At 42.2% G+C, this 18,614-nt stretch overlaps 3 protein-coding genes across 3 annotated transcripts in view; 2 read left to right on the top strand and 1 right to left on the bottom strand.

The window, feature by feature from the left end:
• Positions 1–594, top strand: part of LOC133969824 (glutamate receptor ionotropic, kainate 1-like) — a 14,824-nt gene extending 14,230 nt beyond the window's left edge. Inside the window, exon 5 of the mRNA XM_062406525.1 lies at positions 305–594. Within this exon, the coding sequence (XP_062262509.1) occupies positions 305–594 (290 nt within the window). The remainder of the gene's footprint in view (positions 1–304) is intronic.
• Positions 595–2,792: 2,198 nt separating this feature from the next.
• Positions 2,793–11,575, bottom strand: chordc1b (cysteine and histidine-rich domain (CHORD) containing 1b). Its single transcript, XM_062406148.1, has 11 exons — positions 11,382–11,575; positions 8,510–8,559; positions 8,368–8,424; positions 8,079–8,239; positions 7,376–7,476; positions 7,073–7,131; positions 5,320–5,390; positions 5,000–5,105; positions 4,750–4,869; positions 4,572–4,634; positions 2,793–3,209 (listed from the first exon to the last, which is right to left on the bottom strand). Exons 1-11 carry the CDS (start codon positions 11,443–11,445, stop codon positions 3,036–3,038), a joined length of 1,026 nt encoding a protein of 341 aa, XP_062262132.1. The 5' UTR covers positions 11,446–11,575; the 3' UTR covers positions 2,793–3,035.
• A 1,446-nt stretch (positions 11,576–13,021) lies between these two features.
• The window catches only part of LOC133969577 (protocadherin Fat 3), a 66,027-nt gene continuing 60,434 nt past the window's right edge, over positions 13,022–18,614 (top strand). Inside the window, 3 exon segments of the mRNA XM_062406147.1 lie at positions 13,022–15,997; positions 16,092–16,226; positions 16,338–16,539. Of these exon segments, the coding sequence (XP_062262131.1) occupies positions 13,022–15,997; positions 16,092–16,226; positions 16,338–16,539 (3,313 nt within the window).

Here is an 18,614-nt window from a genome sequence, read left to right as displayed (position 1 = left end):
ACAAACACACAACTACAGAGAGAGAGAGAGAGAGAGAGAGAGAGACACCACCTCCATCATTTACCTCATGAAACCCCATTTCAATTCATTCGCTTTTTACATCAATATCCATGAAATATTCTGCGCGAAATCGAGGAAAAATCTCTTACCACGCCTCAGCTGTGGTAAAAAGGCCTAAACTCGGGGTCTGTATCTGTGAAAGGATAATTTGGTTTGATACCATCTTTGTTTTATTCATAACTTGTGAGAGGACACTTACATTTTCTCTCCTTCTCAGCCTCCTCTCATGTTTCTCTCTCTCCAGATCTGAGGCTGGCAGAGTCCATGCGTCCGTTCCTGCAGGCGCTGCAGGACGTGTGGCCCTGGCTGCTGCTCGCAGCACTGTCGGGGGGGATCGTGGCGGTGGGCGTAGCTGCTGGCGTCTTCACGGTCAAACGCAGACTCGGAGGTTCGGCCTGGCTGCACGGGGGGAAGTGGAAAAACTTATTTGCTCTCCCAGAACGCCAGCCACTTCTCTGGGGTGATGATCATGAAGACGGCCACTCTAACTACCAAACAACCATGCGAAGCCTCAGCCAGGCCCCTGTACAGTGACACAGACACACACATGAGTTCTAATACCAAAGATCTTTGTCTCTTATTGTGTATTTTCACAAAGTATTTTGACACCCTAACTCTGGTTTCAAAAGGTGCTTTAAATAAAGTTTATTATTGTTATATGTATTCGTACAACCTTCAAATTCAGTGTTTTCAAATGTGTAGCATCAGTGTAATTAGTACTAAGCTGAGGGATGTAATGAAGTACATTTGCTTCATTAGTGTACTTGTACTAGATTTATTACGGAATACTTCTACTACAATGCATTGTGTTACATGATCACCTTGTTTTTATTTAATCGATAACAGAGGAATTGGTTTCAGCCATAATGATGTATTTGGTTTACAGTAATACGATACACTCGGCTAGTACTTTTACTATTTTGACGTATTTATAACCAAGTACAAAAGTTAGTTTAGTGCTTTAACTCAAATGAATTAAATACGTTTACAGAAGCCTCAGGGGACTTATTATACATACGTACATATAATCTACATATATTTTATATTTCTGTATCATCTGGTCTCTCTCTTCGTTAAAGCTCCTTCTCCTGTTTTACAAATACAAAGTGTGGAGAAGAAAAAGGAAAAGAGAAAATACACACACAGACACACACGACACAATAAATACAAATCTTGAGCATCCAAAACTGAAATTAGCAGATACAGAACTATTAGATAATTCACTAGAAGTTTGAATCAAACTCAATCTTTACACTTTTATTTGATCTTCAAACAGTTCTCAACAAACAACAATAAAAATGTTTTTGAATTCATTTTCTTTCTTATTTTGAAATCAAGTTGGACATAGATGATTAAATTATCTAACTGTCCAGTTTCCACAGCCGAAGTCTAAATATCTGATCTCAGCTCAACACATAGAAATCTTTGCTTTTTAGACGGATGATGTACAACATCGTTTCTGTACCACTTGTTTTTACCATTGTAAAAATATACAGTTTTGGTTTAGTCCATCTATTGTAAGCTCGGTCCATAGTTCTGTGGAAAGAAATGTATTTTATAATTATGTGTCTGTTGATTTAACCACAGGTTGAATAACACTTAAACAGATTCCTCTTTCTTGTTGAGTTGTTCTTTTGGAAAAGTCAAAGTGTGAGACAAACCCACAGCTTCAGGATGTTCTGCACTATTCTATCAAAATCATGTATTTGTTTAAAATGAGCTCTGACATTTGTAAAAGTTATTACAGTCCCAAAGTTTTGGTTCAAAACCTTCACTGGAAAGGTCACGTGAACATTAATGCAAAGAAAGTGTTTCATTTCACCAGGTCCCGACAGCTTGAAAGAGTCGGTCGTTAAAACCACTCGAACAAAGCTTGTAGTTCTCAGTTTATACAGTACAAGAAATACTCAGATTCAGGTAATCACACATTCATCGCCCCAAATTTAAAAGTTCCACTCTTAAGTTTATTATTGGTAAGACTAATGGGTTCCTCAATAACTTCACCCTGACTTCGTGGTCTCATTCAGCCAAATTTATTTCATACTTTCCGAGCCTCGACACATGCTGTCTATAGCTGAGTATTACTTCTTTTAAATTACACAGTACTTTGCTTCTAAATACTTTGTATTGAGTCGGCATTCTCTGATATTACAGTACAAGATTAAAGTTGTGCCACGTTGGTTTGACCCGAAAATCCGGAAATTCAAGCAGCGACCATTTGAAAGCAGATTTTGTACAAAATGTTCATTAGATATAATCACGTTAAAAGGTGGATCGGTTGTATCATATTTCCATGTTCATTTATTCAGAATAAACTCATCAATAAAGCACATTTTAGAGATGGAGACTTTCCTGCTCGGACGACATGAACAGCTTCATCATCACAAACATACAGATAAATATCTAAGAATACAGCATTTAGTCTGAAGTGATTCTGGTGGAACCGAACAACGCACCATTTTACACAAGTCATGAAAGCAAAGAAAGGAATGAAACACATGACAACCTACAGATGGAATCATCTTCTTCTCATGGATTGTTGGAAGAGAAGACAAGTGGGATCCTTTGGGATAACGTGATGTCATCGGTCCATGTGACGAGACACAAACATGGGCTTTATGGGTATGAAATGAAAACTGTGGTCACACCGGACTCTTTGTGTTGATCAGTGCAGTAATCAAGTGAGTCATTGTCTGATTGTAGGTCTATTAAAAGTCAAAGCCCCCCCCCCCCCCCCCCAAATCATGCAGTCCTTAAGTGAAAAAAAAAAAGGCAATACTTGTAGATTTTTAGAATAAACGTAATGAACAAAAAGAATAAAGACAAAAAATTTAGAAAAAATGGCAAAATCAAGGAAGGTTGCATCTGAGCGTTATGAGCTGTAAATGTTGAGGAAGAGGCCAAAATCCCACGTCAGCGAAAGAGGCGACTCTATAAAGAGGTAAAGAAAGGACTGTGTGAGTTGTAAGTCCTCATCAGTCGTCTTCATCTTCGTCTTCACTGTCCACTTCTGTCTTCACCTCCACCTGGGGAGGCGGGACGGGGGGAGGGAGGTCCAGACGAGCCCACGACATGGCCTCGGACTTCCTCATGGCTATCTCGATCTTGGCCGCCATCATGTTCACTGTGGTTCTGCTCACGTCTATCACCTGAGAGGGAAAAGGGGGGGGAGTGTGTAAAAAGAGAGAAACTGGTGGTTTAAGGGAGAAACATAAAAGGTCCATGAAAAAGCCCCAAAGCAACAAAAAACAAATTTCTGCTATCTTACAAATCAAACCAATTAGAGGTTTCTCTGAATGTTTCCTTATCTTTCCATCCTAGAAGGGGGGGTAGAAAAACAAACCAAACCCAATTGATGGCTTCTAACATTTACCAAATTAAGGGTGTGCACTTGTAGCCCATGGGAGTTAACTAATCCAAACAAGGGAGCAAAGCAGAAAATTGAGTCAGAGACAACAAGCGGCACAGTTCCCCCAAAACAAAGGGATCACAGATAAACTGGTCCGGCAAACAGGACTCAGTGTGGATTTTAATTAGTCGTATTTTCAGCTCCTAATTCATTTTTCTGCTGTAATTACTGCCGTTTTTGAATCCTCGGCCCAAAGGTCCCTGGTCTGTAGCACATACAATAACTTGACTTATATACTTGTTATTTAATAACGAACAGTAAGAACTAGTATATTATACTGCAGAAACTTAAGGCACCACTATGTAACTTTTACTGTGCAACAGTGCCCTCTGCAGCCACACGTGGTTATTAATTATGTTGGGATTGGAGTCCGAGTAGTTTAATATCAGAATGTACTAACCACGTAGTTCCAGTAACTGAACGGAAACACAACGAACGGTGGATATTACCCATGATCCCCTGCTTCCTGAACCAGAAGAGCTGCTGCTATATCAAATCCACCAAACTCTTTAGGATTTTTTTTACGTCTTCTCAGTCGTTTTACTGACCTACAGTTCAACATCACTCTGCAACTTGCTGGACCTGACTCTGACAATCGAAGCTGTCAGTCAGTTCCACACTTCTCACAGGAGATCGAACCGACTCACCAAAGTTACACAGAGCCAGAGAAGGTGTCTGGGCTGGTAACCGGACTCATTTACTTTACTGACAAATTTTGTATTTCAGTCATGAAACTTGTTCAAATGCTGCCAGCACGGCTGCTGGGAGCAATTTGCAGTCCCGTGTATTGCCAAAGAAAACGTTGACGTAAAGACTGGATTGGCCCGGAATTAAACCACCGACCCTCTGACTAGTGGACAACCCGCTGTATCTCCTGAGCCACAGCCAACCAGTGAGATGAGGAGGAGGAAGGAAAGCGGCTCCATCCTCTATATTCAAAGTCAGTGAACCATCAAACTAATTTTGAAGCTGCTATTTTTTTATGTAAAAAGTTGCATAGTGTTGCTTTAATTATTTACAGAGCCAGTATAAAAATGTTTAAACAGTACATATAAAAGATAACAAGACATTTGCATGAAGTTGAGGATGATGCTGTACTTACCCCCCACAAGCTGAATTTCTGCGCAAATTCCTTTTCCCCTTCAAATATAAGATGAATGTCGAGCTGAAGCAGAGAACAGAAATTAACCTCAGATTGAAATGAACAAAATGGAAAAAATATGCAGTTTAGATATCCAGGGGAATCATGTATCATATGTAAAATCCCTGAAATCTCTCACCGTGATGCTGTTTGCGTCCACGTAGCTCAGCTCAGGGACGGCGTTCTTAGCGTAGATGGAGACGATGACCTGCGTCCCAGTCTGGTGCCAGTCAAACCGACACGGAACTACTTTCTTACCCTGCAGGAAGATTCCACACAGACACGATACATAAAGTCAAAATCTCCAACACAAAGCAGTTCCTCCACCGCACAAGTGTTCACCAGACTCCACCAGATGGAGTCACAGTCGCACACATCATCATGCCTACCTCGTCTTTCTTCCTCCATAGATGTGTTCCCTTGGTGCAGCCCTCCTGAGAGAGGAAGGTGTTGAAGTCAGAGGTTTTCCTCTTGCAGCAGCTCCAGTATTTCATCCTGGAGACATAGGAAGAGAAAACAGTCGATAACTCGTCACTCAAGAGACATGGTCAACAAGTGGAGCAGGAGGAGAAATAGGATAAAACCTCCTTTTGCCCTACATGCTTCTTTTTTTTTTTTTTACAGTTTCCAGAGGATATCTATCATTTCATGTTGATACAGGGAAACACAGAATAACTCCATTATATAAGAATAGATGACAAATACTAACCCTTCATGGAAGATAGGAAATCCAGAGTGGAAGAAACATGGTTCAGAATCACTTGCAGGTCCTTCAAAACTCTAAAGAGAACGACAAACAGATTCGGTTCAACAGACTGAAGGAGATTGTTTTTATTATCTAAAAACATGTTGGGATGAATTGAGAACAAACAGTAAAGTAGTTTCTCTTCTATGATTAGTTATTTGAAATGAAGTCTGAGATTATATTTCTCCCGAACAATCATCTTTTTGCAGATGAATTGTAGCATGCAGAAGGATTCCTTAAAATATATAGCTTTTTAAAGCCAGTGGCATATTTTTAAATATTATTATCTGTAATGACTAAAGCATATTTTTTCTATTTAAAAGAAACATTTGAAAAAACCCTAGATTCAAACTCTACCATGACCTCAAATGATTTGTCTACTAAAAGTGAGCAGCCCTTGAGAAAACATGTTACGGCTTTCAATCAAATCAGTTAAAGTACAATTACGAAAGTTGTTGAACTCTCACTTAAAGCTTCTTATAAAAACCTGTCAATGTAAATTTCTCCCCTCACAGTTTATGTTCTGATCTCGGGGGGGTTGTGCTCTGACAGGTCAGATTAGCTGGAGCAAAAAAAGTTTGGTTTAAATCCGTGTCTGTACAAACGAGGAGGTTAAGTGGTGGATGAGCTTTCTGGGGAGTTAAATGTTAGTTTGAGCCAATTTTGAGGTTGGAGTAACATTACTTTCATTTAACTGCAACTATAAATATGATTTCTTCCAATGCAGACATTGTTGGAAGAATTGATATAGTTATTTTTTGGGGTTCTTCATGCCCTGAGCTTCAGCATATTCAATTGGTTAATTAGTTTATTGTCCTGAAACGTTGTACAATCACATTCAACCCCACAAACAACAGAGCAACACCCGGTTCACATCACTGAACAGCAACAATAACAAGGGCATCTCAATAACATCATTAAACTTCCACCGGTAGTAAAAAGGCACTGAGACAACAGCTGGCGAACAGCGGGACCATGATGTCTTATTAAGCGTCCCTATGGCTGCAGGTATTTGCCATTTGCCGCAGCCTGTTGCTTCTTATCGACCTGTATCTGCCTCCTGAGGGGCATTGTGGGAAAGTGGCAGTTGAGTGGGTGAGTGATGTCCTGTGTTACCGAAGCAGGGAAGCAAGTGACGGCCTTGGGGTTCGGCTCTGAGAGGTCAGGTGTGGGACGACCTGTTATCTGTCTCTGTTTGGTCTGATACAGTGAGCGTGTTAAAGAAACATGTAGAGCAGAAGGTTGAATGATGGGAGTTGACACAGTCCTTTAAGTTTCAATATTAATAAACTTTTAAACAGGGGACCAGCTCTTGGTAGAAACGGCGGCTGGGACTCATCTACGTAAATGATATTGTCCAACACGACCTCAGTGCACAGCAGGTATGACAACTAAATCTCCAGTTCAGGGTTCTACCTCCTGAGTCAAGCACCGCTGAACTTTGAATGAACAACTCTTTGTGCGGCAGCGGTGGCTTCAGGGTTGAGTGGACCAGTGAGAATGAAAAGATGCAACCCCAGGAGAAGCAAACAGTCCATTACTAACAGGCAGGTTAAGAACAGGCACTGGCCCAGAGATAATACTTTAATTTGAAACATCTGATAATAATATCAAAAAAATTGGTTAAGTAGTGTAAACATTAAGCTGTTAAGGATTCAACACCATAAGAATTTGTTCCACAAGGTTTTTCACGTGATGCAGAGACACTTTCACCTACTTTGGTACAGCCTCCGTTTTTACAGCACGTTCCGATCTTGATCACGTCGCTGTCTTCCTCTATAAAGAAAGAGACACAAGAACTGACTTTCAAGAGCATCACAAAAGTACTGCATTCACAAATATGACACAAGGTCCCGTCTCTGTGAGCTGTCCAATTCCCAGTGGCCGTCCATTAACTTCTGCTGTCAACACGACCTTCCCGGCTACTATAACCAGTAGTGAAAACCTGTGATGAAGAGGAGAAACAGAAACAGGGACGAGTAAAGAAGAGACGAGAGTGGATGAAGTTTAGTTTATTTACCTTTCTCCTCTGCAGTGTTTTCAGTCAGCTTCAGTTTCTCCAGTGCCTGCTTCAGAGAAGTCGAGACTTTGTGCTGCAACCTCACCAACGGCTCGTCACCACTGCAACACAAGAGAAGATATTTGTAACTTAAAACAATTTGGAAGCGTATTTGGATTTTTTATTTAAGCAAGTTAAACATTATTGTCAAATATCACTTCAAAATTAGCTCTTATGTATGAAGCCAGCCAAAGACTGATACACCACATGAAAGGAGTTTCACTTTTCAAGAGTTATCCCTTCATCAGTCACTTCACCAGTCCACTCTCTTTTGAACTCTGGTGGGAAGCACCCTAGGTAAAAGACGAGAGAACGCCTTGGTGTACGTTTGATGATTTCATGTCTCTGATACTGTACCTATCCTTTTATGCATTTGATACTGAACCAGAATAATTCAGAGCAGAATATAGTCTTTGGAGCCATATACCATTTTATTATTTCAGTATTAAACGGAAAGCCCTGTATTGAGCTGAGAAAAACGTGCTTGTCTAATCGTGTTTATCTATTTTTTCTAAAAATGCCAATAAAAAGTTTTGACGTGATAAAATACCCTTTTAGTGAAGGCTACATCATGTCTGCTTTAATGTGGGGAAACTGCACCATTAATAGGAGCTGAGGGTATTCCTATGTTATCGATTGAAAAATAAAAACGTTTGAAGCGAACCTCGGTCTGCGAATCGCCTCCTGAGGTATTGGTGCGGAGATGATGAACTCGTTAAACTTGTTTTTTTGGTCGTCTGTTTCTTTCCCTTCTCCCGATGACGTCACATCTGGTTTCACCGGCTCAGGAGGCTTCTCTTTGTTGTGGGGACCTTTGGTGCATCCCTGCGAGGAGACAGTGATTGTGTTGGACAATGAAGGCTCAGCCAAATACAGCAGCAGCTATAATGCTTCGTGAAAACAATGGACAATGAGACATTGGAGTATGGATTAGGACATGGACATGGACTCACAACAATGCTGAGGAAGTCAGAGAAGTCCGTGGTTCTTCTCTTGCAGCACGACCATCCCTGGAGGAAGTTACAGAGGCATTAACTTTAACCAGCAAACAGGACGACAGAACACGAGCTGACTGTGCACTTTCAGCCATTTTACCTTCAATGCATCATGGAACACAGGGACTCCCGGGTGATAGGTGCAGCCATCTGTGACAAGAAAACGACGCTGATTAATTAAGAAGAAAAGTATGTGACAATATTGCAAATAGTGTAACAAAAGCAGCATTGAATAACATTCAAATGTTTACAGGCTTGTAGCTTTACTGGCCTACTTTATATGAAATCTATATTCATAAATAATTAAAACTTTCAGCTTTGACGTGAAGGATTTCAGCCTAAACCGCTCAGTGTGGAAAAATGTGCTTTTTTTTTATAGAAAACGCTGAGTAAAGGTTTTGATTGTTGCACGACATTTTTAGAGCAAACAACTGCAAACAATTGAGTCACTTTTATCTGTTTCAATGGGACCATGCTTTTCTAGGTAAAGGGCATGTCAGTGATGTCAGTGATGTGGTGCATCGGTCAGTGGTCAGAGTGGATCTGTCGCTGCCTTCACATGTCAAAGTGACGTTATTGCAGCAGCCTTTCAACTCTTACGGGGGTCACACAATCCAATAACCATATCTATCATAAAGTACTCGGGTGGAAAATAATGACTTGAATGGTAGGATTCAGATGCTGATATTAATCGATGTAAAGTAACTGCAGAAGGTTAATTGCCAAAAATAAATTTCAGTAGAGGTCTACTACAGGCCTGGAAAATCAAAACATAGAGTATAATATAAAATATGAAAAGGAAATAAGGGTTTATAGATAATGTTCATTCTTCATGTAAAAATAAACCATAATTGTCACTTTCTTTTACATAAAATGCATCAAACTATTTGCATTTGTCCCTGAAAATCCCTTAGTTTAGTTTAGCTTTAAATGAAAAGGACAGCATTATTTCTTTGAATGTCAATTTTAGGGAACAGCCCTGAAAAGGGAATCAGAGAGGAATGAATAAAGAAATTCAGTCGGTCGACACTATAAATGAAGCACTTTCCTCCTTACAGTGCAGCCGGAGCTGTGGCCATTCCATACTAATGTGAGAGATACACATCTTAGATAGAAAGGTAATGATAATCTACTCCAGTGTTATGAAAAGAGGCATCCTATTAAAATGGAAATTGGACTTGACTCCTGCGTGGACTATCTGGCACCACATAATGTCGTACCACCTGAAGACAGAGAGGACGTTTCTAACAAATGAAAGTAAGTCACTCATTGGGGTTTTGTCGAAGGAGCTGAAGACAATGTCACTCCCTTCAAATTCAGATTGTGTTTAGATTAGTTGCTTCGTATCAACAAGCGTCTAATAAACAAAATGTATCTTAAGTACGAAAACTCAAGATGAAGAAGTGATACAAAACTCAGAATAATGTATTTTTTTCAAGAGAACAATGATCTTTATGTTATACATCAACAGTAAAATGTGTGGGGAAATAATAAGAACATTTTCATATAATAAAACACAAAATAAAATTGTGCTATAAACAGGAACTTAATTATGGTCTCTTTTGCACTTCTGGAGGACACGTATGTCAAACAAGCTTTTGATGTTGAATAGTGTTAAAATTGTCTGTTAAATTACATGAATTGCTTTGCCATTGTCTTGAAGAGGAATAACTAAACTAAATAATAAATAATTTAAGTAACAAAATAAAGAAACATTCCAGTTAAATCACAAAGGATTACTATATGTAGCAGATAATTATGAGTATCATCTCTGTAACTGCAGGGAATGAGGCTTCAAAATAAACTCTGGCTTTCCTCAGGCCATTGTGGTAGCAAATAAAAGGATTAGCTCATAAATATTTACATTCCTCATTGTGTTTCCTCAGGATTTTGTGCTACTGGGTCTGAAATGTTCACTATTCTTTGTTTGCTGAAGGGCAGACGTGCCATAAACACGGGGTTTGTAATAAGAAACCCACTAAACCTACACAGGGCGGTTAAAATATCCTTATAAAACCTTTAAACTCCTTCTCCAATTCTATAAACAGTGATTATTGGACACTCAAACATGTCCTCATCTAGAGTAGTGGAAAAAAATGTTTTATTATTCGTTCTCAGTGGTTGTGCAAGTGTGGTTGTGGTTCTAACCTTTATGTTCTTTTGATTGATTGTCTTTATATCATTGTTGTTGTACTTTTGTGTCGTCCATGTGCCATTATCCTTGTTTACTTACATCAATGGTTTTAATAAATCATGCAAAGTGTATGTATATCTACTTCTACATCTTTTAAACATTAGTCTTTATTTGTATGGTTTATTTAGGTGCCAATTGCCAGTGTGAGCAAATCTGATCCATTTACATGTTGGACCCAGATAAACATGTTACTAAATGTGTGTTGTCCCTTGCAAATGAATAAAGAAACATAAACATGGACTGTGTGGATGTTGTGGTGCATTGGGAGGCAGAAGTGATCCTAACATCTGGATACAGATGTTAGGATCACTTCAGTTGTGATTCATGACTCGTGTCTGTGTGCTAGGATACTTAAACTTGCAGGACAACTCGTGTGAGGCTGGATTGTGATTCTTAAAACAGATGTAAATGCTGCCGACACATCTGCCTCTTTAATGATTTAAAGTAAAAGCTTAATTCATATTTTTAACAGCTTCCAGTGCATTGGAGGAACAATATGACTCTAGCGTTGCTCAACAAGATGAGTGTAACAGTGTTAGACATGTGTAGCGGCACCGTTGTGATTATGGAATAACACTGAGGATTGGTGTTGTTTGTAATAAACGTGTAATAAGAGTAAATACACCTTGACTGTAACTCACAGTGCTACCAGCTCGGTGAAGTTTGACCCCGCAGCTAATCACAGTAGCTTAACATGCTACTAGCATCGAGACAGAAACTTCCAGATGAACCGGGGTTAGCATGCTAGCATCCTGGGGCTAACTGAGGCGCTACTCACCGTCCGGATTGTTCTCTGGGTCAAACCTCTCTCCACATCCCTTATTGTAACACAACACAGACATGGCGACCCCCCCTGGGAACTAGTTAACCTGGTCACCGGTGTGTTGAACCGACCGCTGCCGGGCTCGTGTGAACGTGTGTGCGAGAGCCGCCGTGCGAAGCGCAAACTAGCAGTGTATCGCCCCGGTCTCACTTCCGGGTTGTGCTCGGCGGCGCTCGGCAAACATCGGAGCTCGCCCGACTCGCCGCCTCCTCCTCCTCCTCTCCTCCTCCTCCTGCATCCCAAGCCCGCACGGTCCCGCACCGGCCACAGCTGATGCGGAGCGCCTCCGAAAAGAAAAAGAGAAACTTGCGTGAAGCCACACGTGCGTTTGAACCACCTTTTCATCCCGGACTCGAACCTCTCCAGGACAGCTGACTGTTTTCAAGGCAGTTTGGTGGGAAACTCCTGCAGCTGAAGCCGGATTTACCCCCCCACTACACCCCGGGTTACGGTGGTCAGGTGCACGGGAACTGGGGCAATAGCTGCTGTGTAGTTTGTTTTATTTTATTTATTTATTTGTTTTACAGAAGACAGCTGCAGCCTGGTAGACAACTGCCGTGCGGGATTTGTGCACATGCATTTATTTAATTCCCATTTCGTGCATCAGCAACGATTTCTGCACCAGTTTTTTTTTTTTTGAGTGTGTGCAGAATCTTCTATGGGAGACGGGATGGGGAAGGATTCACTTCCACTACAGCTGTTTCGTCTGAAGGTAGGAGACCCAGTGCGAGGTGAGAGAAGTCTGAGGACAGGAGAGTTGATGGAGCTGCAGAACTGAAACTCGTGGATTTTGCACGGAGCTCCACTGGGGTCTGCATCCACACAGGCGGCAATGAATGCAGCTTAAGTGTCCCCTGTCTTTCTGAAAAGCCTATTTGGTGTTATAATCCATATGCATGTTCATATTTGCTGCATAAACAGGCTTAAATGTTCATCATCACTTATTCTATTCTAGTTTTTTGTCAAGATCAAGACATGGCTTCAGTATAAGGTGATGCATAAACACTCAGTATATGCCATAGCAATTAAACATTTTTTTTTCAATTTGCATTTGAATTTGCTTGATTGCAACTTTTCCAGGCTGTTTTCAAAAGTGATTTTTGCGACCGATCCCACAGAGCGTGCTGTCTTTTGTTCCAGTTACATATTCCTCTTGTGAAAATGTCCCAACCCCGGTCACTGGCTAAAGAATAAATAAGTCCTGTGTGTCTTTTAGCCGAGTCTTTGTTACAGTGGCAGTGATTGTCCCTGATCATTCTGTGTGGTGACACGATATGTTTCACTGCAGCTGTGTAAGTGCACTGTTCCTTAGATGTGCTTTGTTTAAAGACATGTCAGTCTGCGCTACAGAGCCTTCCGGGTGCAGCGTTCAGTGCCTGAGTGCAACCAGCCTGTGCTCAACATTGAATATGCTATCATATCCCTGTAGTGATCAGACGTGCCCCTGAAATGTCTCAGCAACTTTTGTCTCATGCTTCTCTATTAAATTCTCCGCCTGCAGAGAACGTGTCTCTAACAACTCACCAACTGAAGCCCGATCTGTGTTTTCTTTGGTTTTCTTTCCAAATATAGGGTGACTGGGTGATGGAATAGTGATGAAGGCTAATCGGTGGGGAGAGATGCTTCCTCTACCCGGCTTCTCTCTTCTTTTCCATTTTATTTTATTCTTCCTCCTCCTCTTCCTCCTCTGTTTCCCCTCAACCCGTGCTCAGTTCCTGTCCGAACCCCGGGCAGGACAAGGCCTGCTGCTCTTCACCCAGCCGGCCTATAACGCCTCCATCTTCGAGAACTCTGCCACCCGAACCTATACCAGAAGTGCGGTCAAAATGGGCATTATTCTTGCTCCGCCTCGCTCTTTAGACATTAAATATTCTGTTGCGTCTGGAGACAACGAGGGAATCTTCCAGGCTGAGGAGTTTATAATGGGAGATTTTTGTTTCCTCCGTGTTCGCACCAACGGAGGCAGTGGTGCCACATTGAATCGGGAAGTACAGGACAATTACACACTGACGGTTAAGGCATCTGCTCAAGGAGGCCTCGAAGCCTTAGCCACTATTTATATCAAGGTCTTGGATACCAATGATCTCCGACCTCTCTTCTCCCCGACCTCTTATTCATTTGTTGTCCCTGAGACTGCACCTCTGGGTGCCAGCATCGGACGTGTGACGGCAACAGACGCCGATGTGGGCTCCAACGGGGAGTTCTACTACTTCTTCAGGACCAAAGTTGAACTCTTTGCTGTTCATCCGACCAGTGGGGTCGTCACCCTGACAGGTCAGCCCCGGGTGGACAAAGAAGAACGATTTGAGCTGGAGGTGCAGGTTGTCGATAGAGGGATGAAGCTCTATGGGAACAATGGTATCAGCAGCACTGCTCGGCTGATCCTAGTTGTACAGAGGGTTAATGCATTTAATCCTGTTCTCAGTGCAGTGGCTGTTGTTCCATCATGGACAGACAAGGACCCTGTCTATGCTGTAGTGACTGTGGAAGATAAAGACGAGGGGGTATCTGGGGAAATTGAGTGGGTTTCCATCATTGAGGGTGACCCCCTCGAACAGTTTGTAGTTGATAGATCGCCTGCTGGGAATGAGTATAGGGTGAGAACATCAGAAATCATTGACTGGGACACAGTCCCTTATGGCTGCAACATAACATTCCAGGCTAAAGACAGGGGTATACCGCCAAAGTTTTCTAATACCCAAGTTGTTCAGTTGTTGGTAACAAAGCCAGAGCCAGTTCTGGGGAATTTCGAGAAAGATGTTTATGTAGTCAAGCTGAGTGAAGTAGCTCCTCCAGGCACTATTGTGGAGGTGGTGAAAATCTCCCCAGCTTCTCTGAGTGTCAATTACAGCTTCAGCGGCCTCTCAGCTCCAACCTACTTTGATATGAACCCTTTGACTGGAGTTATTATGACCACAAGGCATTTGACGAGAATATCACAGGATTGCATAGAGATGGATGTGGTTGATACTATCAGTCAGAGGCGAGCGAGGGTCAAAATCACCATTGAGGATGCAAATGACAACTCCCCAGTGTTCAATAGGCCGTTTTATGATGTTGCAATCAACGAGAGTTTACCTGTAGGCACTGTAGTGCTTGTATTGTCTGCGGTGGATAATGATAAAGGAGAGAATGGGTTTGTAACCCATACAATCAGTGGCCAACAGTCACTTCCATTTGTTATAGACCAAGACTCAGGTCAGGTCAGAATCACAAGAGACCTGGACTTTGAGTCATCAGATGATATCTATATTTTTGCAGTGCGGGCATCTGACTGGGGCTCACCCTACAGAAGGGAGAGTGAAGTAAATGTCACCATTCGTCTGATAAATATCAATGACAACCAGCCTCTTTTTGAGATGGTTTCTTGCAGGGGGATGATAAGCCGTGATTTCCCTATAAGTGAGACTATTGTCACCTTGTCAGCTGTAGACATGGACGAGCTTGGAATGGTGAAGTATAAAATCCTCTCTGGGAACGAGTTAGAGTATTTTGATTTAAATCCGGACTCAGGAGCTTTGTCGCTGAAAAGGTCATTAGAAGTGGATAATTTAAAGAATGGGATATTCAACCTTAAATTGGTTGCAACAGATGGAGAATTGTTCTCCGATCCTACATTTGTTAATGTATCTGTGGCGAGGGGCAGGATGCCACCGAGGGGCTTCAACTGCAGAGAGACCAGGGTAGCTCAGCTGTTGGCAGAAAAAATGCTGTCAAAAGCGTCTGCCATGGCGAGACCGAGACCTGACGTCATAAACACAGACCTTTCCTTTATGAACAAACAGGCTCCACAGTTCGAGGCCTTGCCCACGAGTATTCTAGTGAGAGAAGATCTCGCCTCTGGCGCCAGCGTATTTCAGGTGCGAGCACGAGATGGTGACGCAGGCTTCAATGGCCGCGTCCTCTTTTCCATATCTGATGGTAACAAAGAAAACTGCTTCAATATGAGCATGGACACCGGGTTGATAACTGTGCTGCAGCCACTTGATCGCGAGCGAATGGATCGTTACTTCCTGAACATCACCATCTACGACCAGGGCATCCCTCAGATGTCCAGTTGGAGACTGCTCACCGTGATCATCGAGGATGCAAATGACAACGACCCCCAGTTCTACCAGGAAAGCTTCTCGGCTCTTGTGTCTGAAAACACTGCCGTCGGCTCGCAAGTTATTACTGTCACCGCGTTTGACAGAGACACTGGTCAAAATGGACAGCTCTCCTACGTAATGCTGACCTCAGTCCCTCAGTTCGGAATCGACAGTGAAACTGGAAGTGTGTTTGTCGCGAGCTACTTGGACAGAGAAGCAGTTCCAATGTTCATATTGAAGATTGAAGTGAGAGACAGGGCTGAGAGAGGCACTCGACGGTCGTCAGTGACAACTCTGAGTGTCATACTGGAGGACGTCAATGATTGCGCTCCAGCTTTCGTCCCCAGCAGCTACACTGCTCGAGTGCTAGAGGACCTCCCACCGGGGGCAGTGATTACCTGGGTGCAGGCTCAGGATCCAGACATGGGCCCCGGTGGACAGGTCCGCTACTCCTTGATTAATGACTTCAATGGCACTTTTGAGGTAGGTCACCATTTGTATGGGCTTTACTACTGTGTATGCTGATCCCCTTTTAAATGCCAGTGTGTGAAGCATGTGCCTGTGACACTTTGTACAGATCAATGTCGTTAGTGGGGTCCTAAGGATTTCCAAGGAGCTGGACTTTGAGAAACAACAGTTTTTCAATCTGACAGTTCTCGCTGAGGACAGGGGCATACCTAGCCTCAGAAGTCAGACCTTTGTAGAGGTGGAGGTGGGTAACACACACACACACACACACACACAGACGCACATTGGTTGTATTAGAAAATTAGCTTTCAATTCATGATTCAAATCTGTGAAGTGAACCCCCACATGTCTCCAGGTGGTGGATGTCAATGAGAATCTGTACGCACCCTACTTCCTCGACTTTGCCGTGCGAGGCTCGATAAAGGAGAACTCTCGTGCAGGCACCAGTGTCCTAACAGTCAGCGCTAAGGACGAGGACAGGGGACGTGATGGTGTATTGAGGTACTCCGTCAAAGGAGGCAGCGGACTCGGCACTTTCACCATTGACGAAGACACAGGTGTGACACAAGATCCATTTTGAAGCCTCTTTATGTAAAGTGAAAAATCCAATTATGTGTAGTGCCATGATTGGAATTTCAACATGAATGTGTTACTAATCATTGCATATTGCATGAAATCGAATTCCTTGGTAGTCAGTGACGACATTCACTCGTGTGTGGCTTTTACTCAGATCTCTGTTTATATTTTATTTGTGCCACTGTGCCACAAGGATTTGGAAGTGAGAGAGCATCACCAGTTGCATGGTTTCCTTGGAGTGAATGTGCATGTGTGCATAAGATGGAGAGTTGTGCGAGTTGAAGCAAGGGTGAGTTACAGTCAGAGTCAGTGTGTTGATGTGGCCCTCACGTGGGATCTGTGTACAGGGAGATCATTACTGTAATGAGGGCAGCATGGCCGCTCAGTGAAACCGATGTAGTGCTGTGTGGATAACATTGATCAAGGCTCTCCTACAGCGGCGCCATCCCTTCCAAGCGTAGTAAAATCACTGTGACTTATTTAAGGAGGCCTGACCCAAAAAGACTCGTAGTTGTGTCCAACTGTCCTGCAGTGTCGAGCCAAGGCTGAAAACATGTTGAGCCAAACAAAAAGTCGCTACTCACTCACCCGGGGATACAATTAATCAAATAGCCAGTATGAAAATAGGACAGTACACATTCATCTCCATTCTGGCTCATGTACAGAAAGGGCCAATATATATGTATATATATATTTCATGCCATATAGTAAATCATGCCATATAGTAATATGACGAGCTGGATAAGATCTTGGCATATTCTATATTTTCATTTCCAGCAGAGACATAGGATTCTTGTGAGCACAGGGATATTGGCTTGAATCTGGGACCTGTCCAATTGACAGCTTTGCAAATAGCAAGACAGCACAGTGTGCATATTTAAAATTTCCATGGGAACAGAGGAAGGTGTAACTGAGAGCTCCGACTTCCCCATCAAGGCTCAGCGAGTCTCTGTCTCCACCCATGGTGCCGAAGCCTTTCAGGCTAATCTCTGTCTGGGTGTCGCTCTTCATGGCGCTGAAGCAGTCAAACCTAAAGCTCACTCCATCACTCTGTCACTCACTCTAGTCTCTCTGCCTCCCTTCATGATACTGCAGGGTTCTCCTTAGGGAGTACCACTGTTGTACTGTATTGCCTATAAAGGAAAGCTGAGAACTGTGTGAATTATAAAGGCATAAACTGTATGTAAAACTCTATATTTTACTGCTTTAGTGCAACTGTTCTGCCTGCTAACAGTCCATACTGTAATTTATCCAGATAGATCCCAACTATGCAACAAGGGCTTTTAAATCAGTTGTGTTATTTATATTTTGTGGGAATTTCATTTATACATCCTCCTCATTAATCCCGTAATGCATCTTCACTCCTTTTTTATTAATCAGTCACAAAGAAATATTTATTTAAAGACAATTAGATTTTCGTATTTACCTGAAGAGTTGTTATTATCACTAACCACTGCTGGGAATGGGCAGCTTTTCCACCAAACACTATAATTTAACAGTTAAGATTGCTTTTAAAGATTTGGCAAATTCTAATTTGTTGCATGAATAAAGCAATTATTTTATTATAACTTCCACCAGGCGAGAGATTAGTATAGTTGTAGACACTTTTGATATTGCACCTTGAGAAAAGTGGCAACATTTTATTCAGAACCAATATTTCTGCATAGATCATTAATCTCTACTGGGGCAACGAGTAAAATCAATTAATTTTAGCAATGAAGTGATAAGTGGATAAGAAAAATAAATAGCAGTGCTAAGAGTTGTTTCGAACTTTATATTAGGGAGGAAATGACAGCGCCTCTCTCTCTCACCTCTCGTCACACTGGTCCCTACTGTACATGACTCGCACTGGAGGCCTGTATTGACCTTTAACTAGGCTAATTAGTATTGACAGTATAGAAAGCGAGAGAGTGGAACAGATGGACGGACAGGGAGAAGGTCTCTTTCCCTCTCTCTCTCTGTATCTCTGTCTCTTCGTAGATATAACTGTGTACATGAAATAAACTAGACAACATTCTCCTTAAGTTCAATCAAGCTGCACACACTCATAGATATC

Source organism: Platichthys flesus, chromosome 15 (assembly GCF_949316205.1).
Source record: "Platichthys flesus chromosome 15, fPlaFle2.1, whole genome shotgun sequence".
In the NCBI taxonomy this organism is placed as follows: Eukaryota; Metazoa; Chordata; class Actinopteri; order Pleuronectiformes; family Pleuronectidae; genus Platichthys; species Platichthys flesus.
The sequence above is the reverse complement of the archived record's forward strand: the minus strand, read 5'-3'. Positions and strand labels throughout refer to the sequence as shown.

Bases quoted from the DNA above. Each gene is read 5' to 3' on its own strand.
- chordc1b (XM_062406148.1), bottom strand. From the start codon at position 11,445: ATGTCTGTGTTGTGTTACAATAAGGGATGTGGAGAGAGGTTTGACCCA. The intron at 5,391-7,072 runs GTAGGTGAAAGT...CGTTCTCTTTAG, and splicing joins AAAACGGAGGCTGTACCAAA to AGTTTTGAAGGACCTGCAAG. The intron at 5,106-5,319 runs GTTAGTATTTGT...CTATGTCTCCAG, and splicing joins TTTCCTATCTTCCATGAAGG to GATGAAATACTGGAGCTGCT.